The 24,636-nt window shown below is 40.0% G+C and overlaps 1 protein-coding gene across 2 annotated transcripts in view; it reads left to right on the forward strand.

Annotated features, from left to right (window-relative positions):
- fgd (faciogenital dysplasia) overlaps window positions 1-24,636 on the forward strand; it is a 53,745-nt gene that overhangs the window by 27,219 nt on the left and 1,890 nt on the right. Inside the window, exons 2-18 of one of the 2 annotated variants that reach the window (XM_051424880.1) lie at window positions 3,847-4,017; window positions 6,331-6,532; window positions 6,820-7,435; window positions 9,994-10,083; window positions 12,805-12,941; window positions 14,130-14,286; window positions 14,575-14,713; window positions 16,448-16,506; window positions 17,065-17,211; window positions 17,301-17,393; window positions 17,490-17,569; window positions 18,361-18,391; window positions 19,400-19,504; window positions 19,960-20,013; window positions 22,395-22,496; window positions 22,671-22,799; window positions 23,812-23,952. In XM_051424880.1, coding sequence (XP_051280840.1) covers window positions 3,847-4,017; window positions 6,331-6,532; window positions 6,820-7,435; window positions 9,994-10,083; window positions 12,805-12,941; window positions 14,130-14,286; window positions 14,575-14,713; window positions 16,448-16,506; window positions 17,065-17,211; window positions 17,301-17,393; window positions 17,490-17,569; window positions 18,361-18,391; window positions 19,400-19,504; window positions 19,960-20,013; window positions 22,395-22,496; window positions 22,671-22,799; window positions 23,812-23,952 — 2,453 coding nt within the window. Of the gene's footprint in view, window positions 1-3,846; window positions 4,018-6,047; window positions 6,533-6,819; window positions 7,436-9,993; window positions 10,084-12,804; window positions 12,942-14,129; window positions 14,287-14,574; window positions 14,714-16,447; window positions 16,507-17,064; window positions 17,212-17,300; window positions 17,394-17,489; window positions 17,570-18,360; window positions 18,392-19,399; window positions 19,505-19,959; window positions 20,014-22,394; window positions 22,497-22,670; window positions 22,800-23,811; window positions 23,953-24,636 lie in introns of those variants that run through there. The other variant, XM_051424878.1, reaches the window with a different exon arrangement.

The raw sequence follows: 24,636 nt of genomic DNA on the forward strand, positions 1-24,636 counted from the left end.
ATTATTATTATTATTATTATTATTATTATTATTATTATTATAGCTATTATTTTAATTATAGCATTTACTAAAAATTGGGGTTCAGGGAGAAGCTCTCACTGCATTTAGGATTTTTTTTAAAAAAACCTGAAACACAGACTCATACACATGTTGTCGTGACATAAGAGGGACATTCCTTAGGTTCTTCTCTTGTGACAGCATCACAGTGTCACCAGAGATTTGGTAGGGCCATGTGCTTTTCAGTGTCCTGTCAAATACCTGAAACAATCTTAATATTTCAGTGAGTAGGGTACACAGCAGCCCTTTATTAGAAATACGCTGTAATGCAGTCTTTCAGGTTGCGATCCAAACTATTCGCTGGGATCTCTGGGTTTCTGTTTGTCTGTTCTGTTTGTTACATTGTAGCCATGATCGACAGGTAACATAGGCGGGGTATTTGTTACCTGGTTCGCCTCACTTAAAGTAATGTGTAGTGACTAATAGTGGCAGAAATATTTTCCGTAAGCAAAGGTTGTCATGGCAACTCGCAAGCTACAGGGCGCGGCGGTGATAAGTCCCCGCACGTGTAATTCCTGTCTAATTGTCCTATTCATCCGTCCCTCAGTAACTGGAACTGAGCAGAGGAAATTAATGAGCTCAGATTAGTGCTCTCCTGCGTGTTTTCACTAAAGCCTCCTTTAAAATTACACAATTACAATATTAATCTCATCTCTCAGATTCCTCCGAGTCTAAATCAATTAGGTGGTTCGTAGCTTCAAACACTGTTTTGGTTATTGACAGTGTAGTCTAATGATTTGTGTGTTATGGGTAAAGCTAAATGCTGTGGCCCAGTTGTAGGAGTGCGCTGGGATCACTGAGCTCCACAGTGACACTGATCCACGTCACGTCTTCAGCCCCAAGAGGAGGTGCTTGGATCAGGTTTGGCAGGTGAAAGGACAGGTGCAGCTCCTCAAACACACCTGGGAAAGATAGATGCATGTGTGTGTGTGTGTGTGTGTGTGTGTGTGTGTGTGTGTGTGTGTGTGTGTGTGTGTGTGTGTGTGTGTGTGTGTGTGTGTGTGTGTGTGTGTGTGTGTGTGTGTGTTGGGGCATATTGGAGGAGTGAGCTTTGAAGGACTTTTTAGGGTGTGTGTGTGTGTGTTTGTGTGTGTTTGTTTGTTTGCAACAAAGACTAGTCTCAGTTGCACACGCACACTTTGGCAAACTGGGAGGGCAGGATTTGTTTTGATTTTGACTGGGTTGTGTGGGAGAGTTTTCCGTTCACTTGTTCTTTGGACTTTGGATATGTGAAACTGAACAGTTGGAGGCACGGTAATGTTCTTTAACCAGCTCCTGACTAATGATATTCTTTTCTATTCTGAATGTTTGTAAGCTTTAACACTTATAGATAGATACTTTTTGCTTGAAAATATTTCAGAGATCACTGTGATATGAACAATGCGCTAAAGATTTAATTTACCTGTTTATTTATTTCTTTGTGTGTTTCTTGGGTCTTTGTGAAAGATGATGTGTCGTGTAGTCTTACCCTTGGTTTATAGATTTTAATTAAGAAAAAAAAAATGTGTCAGCTCCTTTCTCTGCTGTGTCGTCAAGATCCTGTTTGGTGTTAGGCAGTTTCGTATGAGGGCCACATTTTGCTCTCAGGTAACCATGGCTACACCGAGTTTCCATAGGTACCAGCCCCTATGCCTCCATCTACTGCTGCTGTTTGTTTTTCCCAGGAGCGACCCCAGCCAGCCTTGGGTCATTGAGTTCTTCACTAGGCAGTTGTTTGGCTAAAAGGACATGCCCATTCACTTGATCATAGGTCAAGCTTTTCCTCTGACTCAAGTCATCTCTGATTTAGAGCAGAAACCCCAGCAAGAGGCTAACAATATTTCTGTTGCCAGGGACCAAATTCAGGGATGGTCACAGTAAAACCTACCTACTGTAGTTTGTGATGCTCTGCGGGGAAAACACAATTTAATATTTTTTCATCTCTATACTCAAAAAGAGTTGAGAAAGCCTCATCTTTTCCCCCTGCCTGCTCTTATTCCGCTGTAGTGCAGAGATGGTAGGAAAGCCTGCAGTGTGCCACATGGGGCAGACAGCGTAACAAGACTCATTACTGACTGATTTCTCTCCTTCCACTGCCTGCAGCACGGCTGAAAAACACCAAATTAGATGTGCCAGAGCTCTATAGTGGGGTCTCAGTGCAATTTCGGGCTGTAATCCAGTTGAGAAAGAGTTGGGGTGACTAGATTGAATCCATGAACAGAGATGTATGGCTGTAGTTTGCATGGTTATCAACATTATCTACTGAGGGACATCACTTTGTTCTAATAGACAGACACATCACATAACAACTAAAACTGCCAAAAACACAGGCAGACACGGTATCCACAATGAGTGGATCTAGAGCACTTACAGTAGACAAGAGAAGACACACACACACACACACACACACACAAACCCACAAAGCATTGTGATTGTTACAAAAGCTTGCTTTCTTTTCCCTTGGCTGGACTGCAAAGGTCTTGTGTCTGCACCTGACTGTAAGGCTACTGCCACATTCATATTGTTACTTCTATCCTGCATTTTGTTTCCTTGTCTGGATGTATGTTATGTCATGTCAGTTGTGACTTGTGCAACTTGTGGGTGCATGGGAATATAAAATATTAGTTAAGCATTAATACTGTAATAATATTATTTAACAAATCCCATGAAAAGACCAAAACCAACAATTAATTGATCCCGCTAACGATAATTGCCTGTGCAGCTAAAGCCTGATATTTCTTATTCCTTGTCATTGTTGTCCAGAAGTCATTCAGACTCATCAATGAACCACACTGAAATGAAGAATTGCATGTAGTGACGAACATACACAGAATAATTGCCTACATTTGCAGCTCCCTTCTTTTTTTTATGGAGCTTTACAGAGTTTTAGCTCATTGTTTAGCTCTCTGGCTAAAACTAAACAGCCGAATATTTCCCTCAGAAGTTGGTAGAAACATAACTGAGAGAGAGTAAGTTGGACTTCACCAGGTGGCCAGAAACACAACAGTAAATAAAGGTTGCCAACAAGTTGATCATATCCTTTTAAATGGCGATGCTTTGTCAGTGTTGTGTTCACAACTTGTTCCCGTTGCCCCCCAGATGGCGCCAAAAAAATCTATTATTGCATGTTCTGTTACGATTTATGTCTTTAGTAGGGGCAAATGAGCTAAGCTTGAGGTTGGTTTTAGTCTTTTCATGGGGTTTGTTGATAAAAACCAAAATATAGAATAGCCTTACACTTAAAAACAATCTGCTTCTCCAGAATGTGTATTTCAAGGTATAAATCAGTAGAAAGGAAAAGACAGTAAATGCCAGAAAGATCAAACCAAAATCAGACGTTCCAAAAGGACACAATCAGAATCAACAACTTTATTAACGCAAATGTGTCTTTGACAGGGCTCACACACAATTCTACCTTTTCAAGCTACTTTCTCTCTCGCACACACGCAGTCTATTTACAGACAGTGTTCAGAGAAGATTAGATCATGTAGTCAATCAGACACAGGCCCATAAGAGAGCGTGACAGTCACCAATATGCAGCCTCTGCAGCCCCCTGTGTGCTGCCTCAGGCCTGGTGACAGAATCGATGCTGCAGAGATACTCTTCTCCTCTCTGGTCCCCCTGCTCTCTGTCCGAGGGCGACACCCTGAAACACACGCTGAGCTCAAGGTCATCCACCTACAGTACTATCACTGCACACCACTGCATCACTGTTGCAGGATTACGCTGGGTTGCGGATGTGTGTTTAGATAAATCTCATTACACTGATCAATACCTGATATAGTCTTTCTTCATGTCTCTTCTCTCCAGACCTCCCTGCCTCCTCTCTGCAGTACCAGTGCGGATCAGTCGACTACCTGTGTTCTCCGCGGCTGGTAAAGAAAGGTCCGACCCCCAGACCATGTCACGAGAGGCCTGCTATCAAACCCCGGCCCCAGCCCTCCACCTCACCCAGACCGCCAACCGCACAGAAACCTCAAGGTAAAATATTTACACAGTGTAGCTGCTTCAAGGCCAGTTCTGACACCAGGGCTGTCATTGTAATTGAAAGGAGCAGCAAGATCAGACCCCTGTTACTGAGCTGTCGTTCATTCCGCTCTGACAAACACTCTTCTATAACATGGTACGTGTCAGCTGTCCGGCCTCACTCTGTCACTCACAGATGCTCAGTAGGTCAACTCTGCAAGAGCTGCTGGTGTAAAGCAGGTCAGCGGCTCCCAAGTGTTTATGTTCGGGCATCATTTGAAGAATTCTAAATATGAACAACATGTGTTATGTTTTGGGAGTTACTGAGAAACATTGTAGGACATTACACCACAGACTTGGTCCCAATATTTAAGGGGCTCACAACAGTTCGAAGTTTGCTGGAGGATTATAGCAAGAATGATCATCCTTATTATTTTGCTGGTAGCATTAGCATCTTAACAAATACAGTTGGGGGACAAATTAAAGGAAAAAACAGCCTATTTGATCATTATATTCTCCATAAATGTCAATGATAAAAAACCCCACAGCCCAAGAGACATATTGAAATCACTAGTTTTGTTTAATCAACAGTCGAAAACCCAAAGATTTTCATTTTACAATGATATTAAATATAGAAAAGCATAAATCCTCGTATTGGAGAAGCTGAAATACAAAATTGAATGTCAAAATGGTTGACAATTATTCAAACATTTTTTTCAGCTTTAGCCATAACATATGATTCACATTGTACAAATTTAGCTACTCTTTCTGGATGACTTTACAGTAGAATAAAGTGTTTAAAAAAATATATATATATATATATATATATATATATAGAAATATAAAAAAAAATAAACTACCAATAATAATATAAATAGGCTTTTAAAAATGAAAATGAAAGTACCCTGTTCAGTAGTAAATAACAGAATGGACTACCAGTAATAATGATGTGCTTAAAGACAAGGAAACTAATTATCATGTTTATTTTCCCTCTGTGCAGAATGAGCTACCTTATTTATCAGCACAGAAATGTATAATAAGAATAATAATAATAATAATAATGGTGATCATTTTAATACATATAGAGTTTCCCGCCTGACAGGATGAACTTCCTCTCCAAAGCCGTTTAATTCCACTTGTAGCTCATCCTGAGAGAGTAGTGACTCTCGAGCAGGCATTTTTAGGGGGGCAGGAACTAAACTTGGACCAAAGTTCCTTCAGTTGAAACGCAGGTACTGTAATGCAAGTCCCTAAGTCCCGCAAAAGGTTCCTGGAAAAGCTCCTGTGGTCAGAAAATGTTGAAGCCTGTGACGGCCCAGTTATGTGACTAAAGGAACTTGTGACGGCATGTTTCTGTGTCCCTTTATTACTCATTTTTTAAATGTATGATCAGATTACAGTTCCTTCTTCAGATGCATTTTGCATATGACTTTGGTCAGCCATTCTTGATCAGATTGATGATAATACTACAGAAGGTAGTTGATGCACTGAAGATTAATCTGTGATTGATACGAATGAACCATGGTCTTAAACATGGAGAGACTTTTCTCAATGCAGTATTTCTCAGTAATAACATTTTATTATTTATTATCCACAAAAAACTATTTATAGATTTAAAAATACAGCGGTATATTAAAAAAATGTGGAGTAAAAACAATAGTGAAACTAACCCAGATTTACCCTTAATGCTAAACACCTCACCTTCATTTGCAAGAGAAATGGGACCAGTCCTGTCATTTGCACATAGTTTACCATTACATCTTTGTAAAGAAGCATATACTCAACCTCTCTTTTTCTATCAGTGACACACACACAGGCACAGAGGAAGTGCTCAAATTAACAACTATAACATATAATCACATTTCCTGTTTTGAGACTTTTAGGTTTCCTAAAATGAAAAAGATGCAAATCAACAGAGTTAACTGTGAAATTGTGAGCCCGTAGTGTGCCGACATGCATGAGTGCAGTGTGCATTTTATTTGCCTGTCTGTGCATTTTTTTTTAAATCTAACTGGAACCACGGCGTGTTACACACACACACTCATCTCAGCATCCTGTTCTGAAATAAGGAAGTTGGTAGAAAGCTCAAGCTCAGTGTTGGTCTCGCTCTGCATCACTACTATATGTTTCTACGTTGTATTTTCTTCCCATTGGACTTTCATCTCAAGTTTTTTTTTTTTTTTTTTACAAGGATACAAGCAGGCTTCACACATGGACTCAGCCATGGAGGTTTTTTCACTCGGATTTATACGCGTTACTTGATCGTTTTTGTTAATGCTTCTCTCCTGCTCTGCTGTTCTTGCTTCGTGCACATTTCTGCATCTGTAGTGCCCCCTAAACCTGCGCACCTGCTCGCCCTTGGGCAAGACAAGAAACCTAAGAGGATCCCTCCAGCGCCCTCCAGGCCTCTGCCAGCACCCCCTCCTCCGCCTAAACCAAAGCCCAGTCTAACCCCTCCTGCCGTGGGTGCACAGCCACAGAGAGAGGCCCAGAAGGTGGGGCTGCTCATTGAGAGGTTCGAAAATTCAAGGTAAGGCCTTCAGGAGGAAATTTCTCAAAAACCTTGCTTGTCTTGCTTGTCAGTCATATTTTGCTCTGTCATGTGTGGATGGGTGTCAGCGTACAAAGGGAAATTTCATAATGTTAACTTCTGATCTTGTTGAATTTTATCACCTGATGATAAAACCTCAAAAACTCCCCTCGTCTCATTATTTTTCCAGTAAAAAAGTGCATTCATTCGTCATTTGACTATGATCGGGCTTGCACAGCCCTCATTGAAGCAGGTGTGACCGTGTTTTTCATTTGTTATTTTCCCAGGGTCCCCATCCTGGGGGTACTCCCAAGGTCCCAGCTGCATCTGTGTCTGAGAATGGACACTGCGTCTGACATCACTTCCTCCGGCGGCCAGGACACCTCGGTGAAGGTTGCAGGAGACTCATCCCCTGTGGACAAACTTGCACTTGGCACCTCCGAACAGACTGACGAGGTGTCTGAACTTTCCCGTTTGGCCTCTGTGCACATCGATGGCTCAGATGACGCCCCACTGGACGACTGTGCCGAGGTTGACATCACACACAGCGTTGGTTGCCTTGTCGACGTGGAGCGGGAGGAAGGCTCCTCCCACGAGCTCCTGGACAATCCAGACTCCTCAGAGCAGAACGGGAAGATCCCCAACCGGGATAGTGGCATCGACAGCCCGTCCTGCGCTGCAGATGGGGAAGTGTTCCCGAACGAGGACGCCATCGACGAGGAGGATCATTACGATAGCGTCACTGAAACGGAGAGTGTGTCCTGCTGCGTTACCCTGGGCAACAAGCGGGACTCAACGCAGGATGAGGACAGTGACTTGGATGAGGGGAGCAGTGGAGAAATACACTCTCTGACAGACACACAGACTGGGTATCTGACTGATGCACACTCAGAGGCGCACAAAGTGAGTACCTCGCATGCTTAAGCTTCATCAAGTCATAACCATAAACCTGAACGACTATAATTTAATCCTGAGGTGGTCATTAATGTCTCCCAGTCCCAGCCGTATAACCATCCCTTTTTAATTTATATTTCATGTTACATCATACTTTTCAGGAATCTTCACGGCATGTTTAATTTGAGCACATCCCGCAAGTTTCAAAGCTTCATTTCAGACAGTCAGACTGCCTTTCATGCAGTGGAAAAAGTAGCTTGTGTCTATTATTATCTTAGCCTGAGTGAACAATTTCAAAGAATACTTCTGCATGAAATCAGCTTCAGTTTGCAGGTCACAAGTGACTGACTTGTATCTAAAAGGAGCTCTGCTGTTACATAAAAAGACAGATACCTGCCCAAAAGCTGTAACAGGAGCTTGTGATGGCTGCTAGATAAAAGAGTCCAGAGACAGATATCTCCCCACAGCTGAGCTAAAGTTTCAGTTTTCTCTTGTCCTTCAGTTTGTCCATTGATTGTAAATAACACTGCTACCTCGAACAGTGCACTTCCTGGAGGCCTATATGTGCTGTCAGTGTTTCCTGTATTGGAGACCCACACCATCAGGGTAAAGTCATAAAATATACGGACATACCAAAGAAAAAGAGATTCTGGAGGCAATGACGGAAAGATGAAAAAATTTCAAATAAGAGGAGATTTTAAAAACAACATGACAGAGGAGTTGACTCAGGGCAGAGTTTTAGTCTGCAGTCACGTAGTTTTGCAGGTTGGTTGCATGGTTTTTAGCAGAGGATGTCTTTCTCAGTACTGCTTTAACACAGTGATACACACCCAAAGTTCACACGAATGTCACATGAGTACACAAACATGCAGCCTCTGCTGACCGCCCATACCCACTCGGGGGGAAAGGTATCTCCGTTCTCCAGTGCTTCCTGATCCCAACACAGAGGAAGGGTGTGTGGTTATGCGAGTCTTTCTGTATATGTGTCTACATTAATGTGTGTGACACTACAGCTGACATGTTGATGGCTATATAATGACAACCTTGTCACAGGATGTGGTTTTTCAGTGATGTGAATAAGAGACTTTTTTTTCTTTGTGTACCATCCACTATGCACACAATGAAAGTTTTGAGTTTCACTGTTAGCATGGTAAAAGCTGGCAATGCTAGACTTTCATAAAGTACATTATCTGTAGTGAAAGTTTCATCCCCCCATTTCTGCTGTACGTTTAAGTGTGTATAAGAAATCAAGAGTGTGCGTGTGTATTTGTGTGGGAGATAGCTGTTGTGAAACCCACATTGTTGCAATAGCCTAAATGTTACGTGACACTGTGTGTTTATCTGTGTCTATGGGATGAACTTTTCAAGCAACATCATTGCTAAAGTTTTTTTATATCATCTCAGCTTTTTAACAAGTCATAATGAGAGAAAAGAAAGAGACAGGTCTTCTTTTTCACCACATCAGCTATGACATTATCATATCAGTTTCATAGGTTACCACAGCTGATCTAACTAAATTAGAGCTTTGTGAATGTCAGTTAACAGTTTTCTACTCCGGATGCAGCCTCAGCCATAAGTATTAAAAGGATAAGTCTGCTGATATTTTCTAGTTTCCTTTAGTGTCAAGTTTTGGTTTTGTCAAAAAAAGATAAAACCAACCATTAGCTGAGCCTACCTGCTAGTATTGTCTATGTAGACAAAACCTGATATAGCTTATTATATCAAATAAAATTACAACAATAATAAAGATATTATAAATATATTATAAAAACTGTATAAGTTGGTGGAACTCAAAATAGATTGAGGTCAAAATGTCTACTCAAGAATTACATTAGCAATTAGTTTTATTATCTGGGTGACCCATTTAAAGTGACCTCAGTTTGTCTACTTTAAGGTGCACCATGACCTCTTTAACCCTTTGTGTAAAATAGGGAGGGCAGGCAGCCTTCTACCTAATGAGGATTCATTGTCACACTAACAGCAAAGCAAATGCTATAGCATTCGACTAATATGAAGTGATGCTTTGCGCAAATATGTCCATAATTGGATTTGGGACAGCAAACGCACAGCTGAACAAAATATATTGAGTGACAAAACATTGCACTAAACAAGCTAGTGATTATTTTTACAGCAAGAATTGTTTGTATTTAAGTTCGGCATAACAAACCAAAGTAATTTGGTAGAATCTGCTACAAGAAGTAGTATAAAGGTCAAGGAGGAAAGCGTTGTGGTTAGCTGTGGTGAATATGTTGATTTCAGAACCATGGACTTGAAATACTGTTTTAAACCTATAAGTTCTTTGTGTTATTATTGTTATATATTATTGTTGTTTTTTCAAAGAATAAGTTGTGGCTATAATTTTTAAAACATAAGGTTCCGTGTGTGTTATGACCCAGCTCTTTGGCCCCAACAAATAGGAGACAACCCTTGAACTCTGGATGCTAAAAACTTGTCTCAAATGCTGTAGAAATAGAAGGGTTTTCTGAGTAAAATTATGTCTGTTCATGTGTTTATATTCTCTTTGAATGCCTCAGATGTAATCCGTGGTGCTTGTCTGTTTCCCTCAGTGCTCAGAGGCTCAGAAGCTCCTGAACATCGCCAAAGAGCTTCTCCACACTGAAGAGGCCTACGTCAAAAGACTCAACCTCCTCGACCAGGTAACGTTGTGCCTCTGTATTCAGTGTGCTTGTGAGTGTGACAGTGTGTTTAGATGCCTCTGGTCCAAATTTCAATCTCCTAAATGTGCCAGAGGTCTTAGTGATTAAGATCAGGGCTGAGCTGGATTAAAACTGGCACTGCGATCCACTGGACAACAACCCTTCCTCTGTTGACTGGATTACTCAGAGCAGTGTAAGCACGATCATGTGAGAATCTGTGTGTGTGTGTGTGTCTGTACATGTGTTTTATATTTATACATGTGCAGCATAAATACAGCTTTGTCACCACAAACCTGAGCAATTGCACAAACTGCGTGTCTGTAAAGCAGCACATATTGGTGTGTGTGTGTGTGTGTGTGTGTGTGTGTGTGTGTGTGTGTGTGTGTGTGTGTGTGTGTGTGTGTGTGTGTGTGTGTGTGTGTGTGTGTGTGTGTGTGTGTGTGTGTGTGTGTTGCAGTGTCATGCCCTCATAGTGCTCTTTAGCTACTTGTATGTAAATCCTGTGGATTAAAGATGTGTGTTTCCTGACTCTCAGCTGGGTTTATAATTAGAAAGCTCTTTAAAAAAAACAGTCTGGGCTCAATGATGTGACCTGGCTGTAGCTGATGGATTATTATTATTATTATTATTATTATTATTATTATTATTTTTTGTACAGTCAAATTCAAAAATATTACAAAAAATCTATTTTACTATTCAGCTGCATGTTTATTCTGCAGCATACATTAAAATAGCACTATAAACAGTTTGAAGCAGCACTTCATCTGGTTCTTTTAAATTTTACTCTTGTATTAATCCCTACTGACAAAGGATGTGAGATTAAATTGTGGTGGCTGTCATTGAAAGTGTTGGTGTAGTCTCCAGTTTATAAAGAATCAAGGAACTTTCTTGAAGTAATATGTATATAAAATACAATGACTTTATTATCAAAATTCATCAATTAGTAATTTGTCAGTAGGCATTTTATTATCTCTCCCCATGATGCTTTAGACCCTGATCACATCTCCTTTACTATCACAAGTCATAATTACTTCCTCTTGTACTCTGCTCTGTTGGCTCTTTTCATCCGTTATGTTTGTAAATGGGTTGTTGTGTTATTTTTTTCTATTCGTGTTTGTGATGAGAATTGACTCCTGGTGGTTCGGTCTTCTTCCTCTTTGTTAAGCTCATGTGGTAGAGGAGATGCACAGCTGGCCTATCACAGAATAGCTATGGTTTATTTGCTACTGAAAGGAGAGAACACTCACAGTTAACTTCCTGTTTTTGTCTCACCACTTTCACACGACACTGGTGGTATCCATGGAAACAGTAGTGCCAATCAGTTGCTGTGACTGACAGGGAAGCAAAGGATGATGGAAGTGATAGTTGTGGCTATCACTGGAGTTATGACACACCATTATGTTTGATTTCAAAGCTGAACCTGAACATTAAAAGATTATATTGAACACTAACTTGTTCCAGTGCTTAAACGATTCTATTCGTCAGTGGACAGAAAATTGGTCACTTATAACTTTGATAACCAATTACAAATTTAAATGGGTTCTCCAGTGATTTAGTATTGCACTTCCATAAAGTCGTGGGACTCACAAGAGAAAACAGAGGCTAAAATACCTTTTAGTTCCTGGTATGGGTCAAGCTCCATAAACACTGGCTCTTACATTTCCCATAATGCAACACATAGCATCTTTCATTACAGCCTCTTTCTCTGGAGGACATAATACAACAGTTCTCACATGCTAAGTAGAGTTAATCATGACTAGTATACTCATTTTGACTTGTAAAATTGGTGGAGTATCTCCTATAAGTCTATCTATAAGTCATTTATCAAGCAAACATGCCAAACATTTGCTAGTTCCAGCTTCTGAAATCTGACAGTTTGCTGCTTTTCATAATTTTATATCATTATAAGTTGAAAATCTATTGGTTTTGGACTGTCGGTCAGACAAAACAAGCTATTGGAAGACATCACATTGGGCTTTGGGTAATTGTGGGCACTTTTTTCTAATTTTGACTAAATAACAGAATAGAAGAAGTCATTTGTTTCATTAAAACAAAGTGTTTGCTGTAGCCCTAATCAGCCCTGTCTCCTAGAACATTATGTTTATATACAACCAATTTGCAACTGCAAATACATTTTGATGGAAATGTAATGTATAACAAATTACATTTTCTTTTACCATAATAAGAAAATGTTGTTAATTAACGTACCTGGCAAGTCACAGAAATGTTGATACTGAACGTATTTGATGTTTTTCCCAGCCAATCTTGCAATACTATCCACTAGAAGTGCCCACATAATCCAGACAGGTATTATGTTGTCACCACAAAGTAATTATAAAAGCAATTTAGTACAAAAGTAATTTCTAGGAGACAGACTTGGTCCTGATGTACTGTTTTATCAGTGATTTGCCCGGGGTCATGAAATTATTTTTAATATGTCAGTTATAAATGTTAACAGTTTTTTACTAGTTTTTAAAACTGTATAGTTTATCCAGTTTAAGGCACCTGAGAAGTTAAGTTTTATTCATCTCATATCTAGCTCCTGGTCACATTTAGGAAGCCAAAGCTGGAAAAAAAATGAATGTTTGTGTGGATAAACAACAACATGGACATTTCTCTGTCTATGTTTACATTCCTGCTCCATGAATAGGAGCCATATTTGAAGGTTTTGGAAACAGTTGCATGAGTTTCTATATACATATGTGTTTTCTTTCTCTGCAGGTATTTTGCACTAAGCTCACAGAGGCTGGAATCCCTCAGGAAGTCATTACAGGGATCTTCTCCAACATCTCCTCTATCTACTGCTTCCATGACAAGTTCCTGCTCCCTGAGCTCAAGACACGCATTACTGGAGAATGGTGAGAAATAAACAGTTCAACAGCTTTCCGAAAGCATCAGTGTGATGTCGTTGTGGAGGTGGTTTGGCCCAGTAGTGGTCAGTTTGGCCGTTGGTGTTGGCTGTAAAACCCAGACAGCTGGGCGGCAGTTGAGGACATTATTGACAGGTTTTCAGTGGTGCGGGGTTGCTGGGTCGTGTGGTTTTTGTGTGTGTCAGACTTGCAGAATGAAGGCATTTTCTATCTTTGTTCACAGTCAGCAGGAAATGTACCTCCAGTGTGTGTTATTGTGCCAACATCAGCCACCCTTGGTAGATAATGACTCCTCTAGAGAGCTTTGTTTAGGGAAATCACCTGTCACAAAATGGTTCCCCTCACATTATTTTCTGGAACTCATTAAAATGTATTGGCTCAGATAGAAAGACTCCAAAATTGGTCCCCCCCCCCCACACACACACACACACACACACACACACACACACACACACACTACTACACTACAGCCATCTACACAGCAAGTCAGAAAAGTGCACAGTAGGAAGAGAGTTTATAAGAAGGATTAATTTGTGCAATCCCCCAATAATGAACTTGAGATTAGTCCATTTTTTTAAATGAACTTTGATTTATTTCTAACTTGACAGAATGACATCAATGTATCCCATCTTATATGGTATTATAACTTTTGTTGGTCTCAAAATAATAATTCATGTGTCAGGATAAAATATGTAATTAAATCAGCTAAAGCAAACCTTTAATTATCAGCTTCACTTCACTAAATTGGAAACAGTACAGAGATCTTTTCTCCCAGCAGGTTTTGAGGATTTTCCTCCTAATCTAACTTGTAATTTGTAGCATCATATCATGAGACAAAAAAAACAGAAAAACACTGACAAGATGAACTTGCCTAAAACGTTAAAGCAGCAATATTTATAAATAATTACATTTGGGAAAAAGTAGTTTCAATTAATCAGTGCAATAATCTTTAGACATGTGACAGCTAGCTGAAAGTAAAAAGAAATACTAAAAATAAAAAGTATAAATGACTGTACTTGAATTTACTGTTTAATGATCTGTTCATAACTAAATACGTATCTGTTGTATCTCCACAACAAAATATAATAAAAGTTATCTTCCTGTATTTTTTTTTTGGTCCTCAGAAGGTTTTGTGAATTCACCTTTGCATTAATCTGTTTGTTCTGTCTGCTGTAGGGACACCAACCCCCGTATTGGAGACATCCTCCAGAAACTGGCTCCGTTCATGAAGATGTATGGAGAATATGTGAAAAACTTTGACCGAGCCATGGACTTGGTCAACACCTGGACACAGCGGTCTTCCCAGTTCAAGAGTGTCGTCCAGAATATACAGGTAGGTGTCCTGTGTTTGTATGCATCTCCTAATTGGATACCTCCTCCACTGTTTGTTCATTAATAAGCTGTATAATACAAAAATGACTTGACAAAATTTCCCCATTAACTGCACTGCAAATGCACTAGAAAACCATCTGGTCCTATGTATTTAATGATTGTTTATTACTAGTATACTACTAGATAAATAACCTATTTTAGAGGCACATGTCTCTGAACTCGACATTACAAAAAACTGTCTTCACGATTAATCAGTTCATTTTTTTTGTTTTTGTGCTTGAACCATCAGAAACAAGATGTGTGTGGGAACCTGACGTTGCAGCACCACATGCTGGAGCCAGTCCAAAGGATTCCTCGCTATGAGCTGTTGCTGAAAGATTACCTGAAGAAGCTGCCTGATGACGCTCTGGACCGAAAAGACACAGAGAGTGAGATATTAAACACACTATTTTTACTGCAGTGCACACACTGTCAGTCACCACTGACCTACTGCAGGTTGCAGACAAATCTTCTGGCTACAAATTTCGATCTTCCTGTCAACGTGGTTTACTTCTACTTCACCTCATGTCATTTCATTTGAACTTTCACTTTTAGTTGTTTTGATCACCAAGGTTGTTGTTATGTTGCCTGTATATCATGGTATCAAAGGGGTGTGTCTGTCAAAAACAATTCGGTGGACTGATTTGACTTGTATCTGGTTTTACGAGTCATTCATTATCTGTGTGAAAGTAAATATAAGAATGAGAAATGTTGGGATGAGAGTGCCCTCATGAAGATAAAGAGCAAATGTCTGAACTTGCAAACAGAAGGGCTGCCATTGAGCTAAAAGTGATGCAATAATTAGAGGTGGCACAGACACAAAAAGGTCAATAAAAAGACCTGAAAGGAGGTGAACCGATGCAGATTCACATTCCAAAGAGTGCTGGTGAGGCTTAGACACGTCCACTCAAGTTGATAATGCACAAATGAGCATTTGTGGCTATCCCGAGTTATGTGGCTCCATGACTGTACAAGGGCAAGAGGAGAAGTAGGAATTATCTGTTTTCACACCCCCTGGAAGGAGCCAAAAATTCTAATTCACATCTTGCTTTAGATCACTAACCCCCTGTGGATATCGTTCCTTACTGCTCCACTTTTACTGTCTGGGAGCCAGTTGATGAGATTTTGCCTAATACAATTGATGGTTTGGCTCCAAGATGCATATCATCACATTTTTGGATTTGTCCTACAGTCTACAGTACTAGATTATATTTTTTACACACCTAAAACAATACAGAAACTAAATATCACACATGTTCAAGATTATATACAGAGTAGATAAAATCATAGAACCTGACTTTCTTAAAACTGCTTTAAAGGGTTTGTAGACCCTCATTTTTTTCCTGGCTCCTCCCAGAAATCCAAGGAGACTCAATACACTCATACACCCTATTAACATTATACAGCAACAATAATCTCTGTTATTATATGTACACCACAATCAATAAATGAAATTAGGAGTTCATCTTTAAGATAAACAGTTCTTATGTTGTGTGGAGATAAGTGCCCTCATCTATTATGGAGATGATAGCCGGACATTCAGCAGTGCCTCTTGTTGACCTAAAAAAAATGACTTAATTTCACCCTGATGCTTCAGATAGTGCTCTGTGTATTTTCATCTACTGCCTGGTTTACATCAGTGCGTCATGTAAAATTACATTTTACATGATCTGATGTCCTCCCACATCCCTGTGTCCATTAACCTGTGCATTGACTTCACCACACTGTGCTGTTTGGAGTCTATGGGTTTTCTCTCATCCACTCCACATCCACACTGAAAAGCAGTTCATCACTGTGGTTTTGGCCTCATTTCTCCTGCCTGTGTGTCACTTCTGTTTATGTAGGCCATGATTAAGATGGCTGACTCAGGTGCTCCCAGGCATGGCTCTTCTAGCTAAAAGCCAGCCTAATGCATACAGTGTATTTAATGTTGAGACAGCATTTGATCTTGTTAAATTTGTAGGTAGTGGGATTTTTTTTCAGTGAGATGTTACTTGATCTATACCAGTCTACAGTTTGTCTTTGATAATCTGAAGACCTGTTTTTCTCAAATATTTTATTGTTGTTAGATCTGTATTTTATGCTAACATGCTTATATTTGTATATGTGAACGCTTGTTACAGAGGCATTGGAGCTCATCTCTACTGCAGCTAACCATTCCAATGCAGCAATCAGGAAAATGGTAAGACAACACTTTACTTAATTCTTCTGGTTTTTTTTTTTTTTTTTTTTTTGGGTTGTCATCTCTTTCTAAACTCTTGTTAACACTCTTTAGCTGTCTCATTGAGTTTTATAAAAAACAGCCAATGTATTACCCAATCAAAGAGTTGCTGATGCTGTATTGTCTGTCAGCAACCTTGCAAGTTTGTCTGAGAGAGTGAACAAAATGAATTTGTACAGACAGGAAGTTGCAGTTTCCTGCCTCGAGTTTCACAGCATGAGGAAGCCTTACCGACTTTTTAACACTCACCCTCTTCATCTCTTTCCTCTGTCTGGCCATGTTACTCATATTTCTCAAAACCTTCAAAACAACTTAAGTGGACAAATGCATTTATGAATCAATAGAGAAATATAATACCTGCTTTCTGCCTGACTGTAAATCCTGTGAATGAATGAGATAACAAAATAACCCCCTCTGCTGGAGCTTGGCTTAAAGCTCCATCTGTCTTCTCACTCTCAAATGTCTTCTTGTCTTTTCTGCTTCTGATTTCCACATCCTTCTGTCGCCTAATGTTTCCAGGAGAAGATGCACAAGCTGCTGGAGGTTTATGAGAGGCTTGGAGGAGAAGAGGACATAGTTAACCCAGCCAATGAGCTCATCAAAGAAGGACATATTAAGAAGATGTCAGCCAAAAACGGAACGGCACAAGACCGATACCTCTACTTGGTGAGAGGGCTTGAGTGTTAAATTAGAGAAATATCACACTTCTGGAAGATCTTTGTAATAATGTGATAATGTGATGGTTTTCTTTCTAGTTCAACAATATGGTGCTATACTGCGTGCCTAAACTCAGACTGATGGGACAGAAGTTCAGTGTCAGAGAGAGGATTGACATCGCTGGCATGGAGGTGCTTATTCTGTTACATGCCTTGTGTTTTCTCCTCTAGTAGCCTTTTATTTATTTGTTCTATTGGGTGCAAATGGCCTCTGTTTCTTGACCTCAGGTGCAGGAGAATGTGAAGCAGAACCTTCCTCACACGTTTGCCATCATCGGCAAGCAGCGTTCACTGGAGCTGCAAGCCAGGTAAAGACGTTTTTATCAACTGCCAGAGAAAAACTACAGAAAATGTGCTGCTACTGTTTAAAATGCAGCTCATTTCTAAGGAATCCCCAGAGTGTTTAATATTAAATACGTAACTAAAACATTTTGATAAAGACATATATATATGTATAATCAAATAATGTAAGGAATTATTAAAACTCAACTACCTATTATAAAATGGTTTTTTTTGTTTGTTTGTTTTTTTTTTTTCTGAAACACAGACTTTTGACACTTTTCAATTTGTCGCATTTTGTTTTTTTTTATCATTTTCATGCCAAAATGTTGCTATCACCAGTCACCTTTCAGCCAATCACATGCCCCCCTGCTACCTAACATGTACACCAACTGTAAGCTAGCCAACCAGGTAGCTCCTGCTGATAAACTACTGTGTGTTTTTGCTCTTCAGTCTTCAGAAGCATATTTAAAATTCCAACACCGCAGCTGATGAGCAATACCCCGAGCTCACAAACCTGCTTAGCTAGTTAGCTGGCATGGTATGTATGTAGCATGTGCAGCAAGCTAGCCAGGTAGCTCTTTTTAGCTATCAATGTAAATAAATACACACAGTAACTCATCTCTCTTTTACTTACCTTTACAAGGCTGCACATGCTACCTACCAAGCCAGTGAACTTGGGTTATAATTATGTATTTCATAATGTCTTTGGAACACTTTGAGGATCCATACATTCCAATGTGGACTTGTGGTCTATTTGCTTGTATTTTTCGTTAAGATAAAAAAATAATAATCCCATGATCTTTTATTTGCTTTACAGGACAGCTGAGGAGAAAGAAGACTGGATTCAGGCAAGGATCACACACATGCTCGCATATAGTAGTACACCCACGCACATATGGACACACAGTGTCTGTCTCTCGTGCACACAGGCAGCCTGGGCCTTTGGTACTTCTGCTTTATTAGAGAATGGAATTAGCAAAGATTTCCTCCCCATTCACTCATTCAGTGTGTTTGGGAATTATATTCTCTAATACAGCCCCTCATTATTGCTCATTTAGCCCATTACAGCAGAGTAAAGCTGATTAAAACATTTTGCAGGCTGGAAGAGCGTGTGGGTGTGTTACCGGGGGGGAGTTTTGTGTGTTTTTAGTCTGTATGTAAGCATGAGAGTGGGGCTGAAGTGTAGATAGATAGAGGGGGCATTCAGAAAAGGGGAGGACGGTTGAATGTAAAATTAAAAGATTTCGTAGAGAGAAGGAAAGGTTTTTACTCACTAGACTCAAACTGGCCTAGAGCCTGTAGCGGAGGGACCATGATGCTTTTGGAGCTGTAATATCGTTGCTGTTGTTGTACGCGAGACAGCACATCACAGATGTTGTCTTTGTTCCCCAATCAAGCTTTCTACCTCCCTCCATCTTCTCTTTTTCACTTATGTCACTCTAATTCTTTTAAGCTAAGTGACAGACTGTGTAGTATACGCGGTACAGAGGGTTGTTCACTATTCAGAAGGTTGTTGGTTCAATCCTGGGCTCCTCCCGCTGCATGCCAAAGTGTCCTTGAGCAAGATACTGAGCCTGAATGAATTGATATTGAATGAATTCTGTTTGTGATGGCCCTTGCCTTCAGTGTGTGAATGTGTATTAATGGGTTTATGTAACAGTCTAAAGCGCTTTGAGTGGTCGGAAGACACACAGTCTATTTACATAAGATTAGACACTTTGACATCATGCTTAACGAAAAGAATGAATGCATCTGATCGATCAATAATCGATATCTTTTTTTGTTTTTCCCCTCACTTTTCTCTTTGATCTCTCCATCCCTCCTCCCCTGTTCTCTGAATCTCTTCTGACTCTCAGGTGATCCTGGCCACTATCGAACGGCACAAACAAAACAGTGAAACGTTCAACAAAGCTTTCAACAGCTCCTTTTCCCGGGAAGATGACCATGTCCCTGAATCACCGGTCAGTCTCACTCTCCCTCCATCAGTCAGTTCATTGATCAGTCAGTTAGTGGTGTCATTCTGTGCAATGAATCATTGGAGGCTACAAGTTCATCATTGTCTGGTCTTTGTCTGCCTGAACAGCTCTCCATCTATGGATGTGGTAGTATCATACACACAAAACACACGCATAAAGAAGCTCTTTCTTTTCATCCCTGACAGTTGCACACGTAGCGTCAGTGAGTCTCTTCTCTCAGAACTCTCTCATGACCTAATAGGGAAAGCCCAAGTCAAAGTGTATACAAAACCCTTATGGATCTGCTTTGACCCACTTTGGGTTGGCTGGAGCTGGACGCTGGCCAAATGTAACTTGACACAGGGATTATATCAGAAGGTGCTGACTGACACCTAGTGGTGGAGATATCTGACTGCATGCAGAAGCTGTTGGTGCTCAATATGTTATTTACTTTTCCACAGGGGCCTTGGAGCAACACATCCATCGACTCAGATGGTGAAAGACTGCATGAAAGGGTAAGATATTATCATTATTTTTTTATATATATTTATATATATATATGGTTTGCACAGTGTGTTGGTATTAGATTATAAATTATTATAAGCATGTGATTATGTCTCTGGGGATCTCATTTCAGAAATGTAGTACCATTAAGCATTTAACCCCTAGAGGAACCCGGGGCAGAAATTAGCTGTGTGTCCCTATTGACTCCCCTATTTCTGTGTATTGGGAATGTATTAGTTAGTAATTAGTTTGTAATTTCATTAAGCACAAAGTTATTTAGAAATATGCACGTGTAAATGCAGTATAAACTTAACTCTAAAAGTAAGTGCCTTAATAATGCAGTTGTCATCTTAAGGTCCCTGTAAATTTGGTTTATAGTGCCCTTTAATTGTGCACACTGTATTACCAAACTCAATTACAATTAATAACATTACCACAAACAAATTGCCACATGATGAACCTGAAGTCTGGTTGGTAATCTAATTTTGCCCTTAAGGCTCTTTATCTTGTGGTTTATTTAATGAATATAAAATGTGTGAATTTATCAGATTTTTTTAATTTCATGTTAATTTCAAATCTGATTTGAAAATACAATTTGCAATGTGAGCACCCTTTTTTTTATGTTTAGATGGATTTTTAGTTTAAAATCAACAGCTTGTGGCATTTTCATTCCATTTCCATTTTCTATTACCCAAAGATTTTCTAAGCTGCTAAAAGACTGCATTTCCTGTAATTACAGTAGAGTTAGTTTCTTCTTGCAGAGGAAAAACAACAACTTTTGGGTGTTTATAAGAGTAGAGTTATTCCAAAAAAGGCATTGTTGCAGTTTCAAAATTTGATTTTACTTGATTTCACAAGCCTACACTCATACCTTTTATGATAGAGAAATGATAAAGATATCTAATCTCATAAACAGATATAAACCTTCACTCAACAGATCCAAAAAGCTTCTAAGGAAATAGAGTTAGTGAGATGATGTAGAACGTTTTTTTGATGTGTATGTGGTGTTGATGTGTGTTGTTCAATAAGCAGGGTACTCGTTTAACATCATCAGCCTAATTGATGCAAGTAGCTCGCTGATATTTATTAGCTGACCCTTTTACCTGCTCCTGACGATAGTTTTAAAGGCTGCACACCTGCACAGGCATTTTCAGGTATTCTGACTGATTAGCGCTCTGCCCAGGTTGAAGTTGGACAGATATTTCCTGGGAATTAAGTCCATGTATGATACAGGGTTGTTCTGCTTTAGCAGTTGCAAGGCAGAACAACCCTGTATCATACTTGATTCAGTTGCAAGGCAGTTAAGAAGGGAGTGAAGGACATCAAGCGCAGTCTGTATGCACCTACAGACTCATGATGGAGTCAACTAATAAATACCAGCTAATTGCATCAATTAGGCTGATGATGTCACTCAAGTACCCTGCTTATTGAACAACACCACATAAACACCACATACACATCAAAACACTTAAAAAGCCCAACACTCGACATCATCTTACTAACTCTATTTCCTTAGAAGCTTTTTGGACCTGTTCAGGGAAGGTTTATACCGGCTTATGAGATGAAATATCTCTATCTTTTCTCTATCGTATGAAGACCGAAATGGGCTGCCATTCATTTCTACATGGAATAACTCCTGCCCCCATGTGGCCCCTGACAAGTTTTGCCTGACGGATTTCGGTCTGTGCCATGAGAAGAGGCGTAATTGGGTTAATTAAGTGAATACCTGTGTGGGTGAAAGTGTGCTTTAAAGTAGGACCAAAAGCTTGAAACTGCAACAGTGTCTGTTCTTTTTTGGAGTAACCCTACTCATAATGAACCAATAAATGGGCTTGAAGGATTCAAAACATTTTAAAAGTAAATTAATGGACTGTTCTGTGTTTTGGTGCTTGTGCTGTGACAGAGATTTGTGTGGTTATCCTGGTACATTGATCTCAGGCTCATTGTGGTGATGACAATAATGCTGGTCTGACAATAGCAATGGATCAATCTGCTTCTTTAATTTAAAATAGGAAAAAATGTTTTGTCTTCATTGACCAGCTTGCTGCAAATGGACAGAAAGCTCTCCTGTTATCTGTTATAAAAAGGAGATGAATTTCACTCTTCATCCCACAATGCATTTATAATAACAATCTGACAGCCTGTACTGCTGTGGACGCCTCCCTATGATCTCCATTATAGTTGTCTTTTTGAGAAGGATAGTGTGTCTGTGTGGGTGTCTGTTGTCTGTCTTTGTTAATAGAAAGGAGAAATGGAAGACAGGCAGTCAGACAAACAAAGGATGAAGCAAGACGAGCAGTCAGACATTCCTTTTGGTTCAGTTGTGCTGAAATTGAACAGGCTGGTGACCTTGACACATCACTCACTGTGTTTCTTTTAATATATTTTCCAGAAGAGTTCCAGGAAAAAGGAGAAAGAGAAGCAAACGTGTAAAGGCTGCAGCGAGAGCTTCAATTTCACAAAGCGCAAACACCACTGCAAGTCCTGTGGAGCGGTGAGCACAGATGGAACAAGAGAAATTTGGGCACTGTTTGATAGGGTGTAGAAATGAAGAGATGGAGAGAGAAGTCAAAGGAACAAGTGGAAAATTTATTTCGGACAATTAACTGTTAACAACTGAGCGGCCTCTCAACACCGTCTCACTTTCTCTCTCTCTGTCCTTCTGCAGGCCATCTGTGCAAAGTGTTCAAAGACCTTGGACAACAAAACAAGCCGAGTGTGCCCGGAGTGTTTCGAAGCCAGCCTCAGCCTCGAGAATCCGGGCATTAGTGAACAGAAGAGGAAAGCTGCGCCTGAGGTGAGACAAACAAAAACAAGAACACACGCACACACACACATTTAGCAGCATGCGCATAATAGATTATTTTTCTACCTCTTTCATACCCTTCCAATGAGATCCAAGTCTCCCAGTACATCAACAATCAATGTCAACCAGGGTTCAGCAGCCAGACTGTACTGCTGGCAACAGAAAGAAAGAAGGAAGCACAGTAGTGTATTTACTAAGACCAGTACACCATCTCTGTTGAATACATAAACACACATTATACACATGTGTATTTATGAATTACCGCCGGTGCATTTTGAAAGATCAACTAATCCGTCTTTGATGACTAATATTATAATCATATCTCAGCTTAAGGAGGACCAGCCGTCTCAGCTGACTCCACAGTCTGGCTGCTTCAGGTGTCTGTACCTGTCTCTCTGCCTGTCTGGGATGTTGTGGATGAATGACAACTACTCTGAGAATCATATTGTTCTCTGTGTTGTTGTTGAAACTGTCTCAGCATTCTGACTCATTCAGGCTGTTGTCAGCGACCTCCCAAGGGGGATGAAAAAAGCTCATCTGTGGTGAGATTAGTCACCACATGGGGGAGCTGTAGGCCATGCAAGAGTTAGACTAGTGGCAACAGGAGCTTGAACACCTGTCTATGTGCAAATCTCACTGTGTCCTACATTGTTGTTGTGTAATGCTGAACAGTGGAAGATCTGTGCTGTCAGTTACTCATCAAATCCCCAAAATATGATGCAGATGGATTTCACTTACAAGCTAATCTACATAATAATGATCATAAACTATGTAACACCTTTCAAAATAGGGTTCCAAAGTGTTAAGATTAAATTGTGCTATTCAATCCTCAGTCACTTATGCAGTCCATAAATCATGGACCATTGGTCTGCACGGTAGTCTTACAGCAATGAAATTATTATTATTTATTTATTTTTATTATTATTATCTGGTGTTAGATATAAATATAATAATATATATTTCTATATTATGTTAAATATTTCTATATTATTGTATGTTTTAGAGACAGACATCTCTATCAGGGGACAACTGCCTGCTATGTGGCCACCTTCAAGTCCAGGAGAAAGGGAAGAGCTGGACCAAGATGTGGGTGGCTGTGACCAAGGCTGAGCCACTGGTGCTGTATTTGCAGAGCAGTGGACAGGTAAGAGCTCAGTACACGTGTGTTCATGTGTCATGATCCAGATCCTAATTTTATTTCTTTTACTCACAATGGTCATCACTTACAATACATACAATAGGTGGTAGTACATGTGGTTCCCCTTTTAAGTTAGGTATTATACACATTAAAGACAACAACTTCCCCACATGGTCAAAGAGTGTGCTTCTGTCACTGTCTGGCCTTTCTGTACGTTCTGCCTGCTTCCTCCTTTTGAAGTAGGACATCTGTACAGTGTAGCAGCGCCTGTGCACATCAGTTTAAATCAGATCTATCTGATCCTGCCTGTGCCAGGCTGTCTGTGCACTGTCTGTGCTCTGTAGATTTGGGCCAGGAGGATTTGGTTGTCCTGAATCTGACCTCAGGTATAGCTGCTCTCAGCGACGCTGCTCCACTGTGTGACTAGGTTTTAGTTTGCACTGACCAGAGGAAACAAGTATTTTCCTGTACAGTAGTTCCTTGAAATCTTTGCTCTGTGTGTAGCAATAAATCTGCTCAGAACATCCCAAGATGATGCATATATCCAGTGGTTTTACATGATTGCTTAAAATAAAGAGATTCCCAAAGCAATCATGTTTGGACAGCTTTTTGCTACAGACTGTGGTTCTCTTGTCTTTCACAGCGGATGGCACAGAAGGGAAGTCAGCCTGTTAAAGCCTACCCCGGTTT

This window comes from Dicentrarchus labrax, unplaced genomic scaffold (genome assembly GCF_905237075.1).
Source record: "Dicentrarchus labrax unplaced genomic scaffold, dlabrax2021, whole genome shotgun sequence".
Taxonomy (NCBI): domain Eukaryota; kingdom Metazoa; phylum Chordata; class Actinopteri; family Moronidae; genus Dicentrarchus; species Dicentrarchus labrax.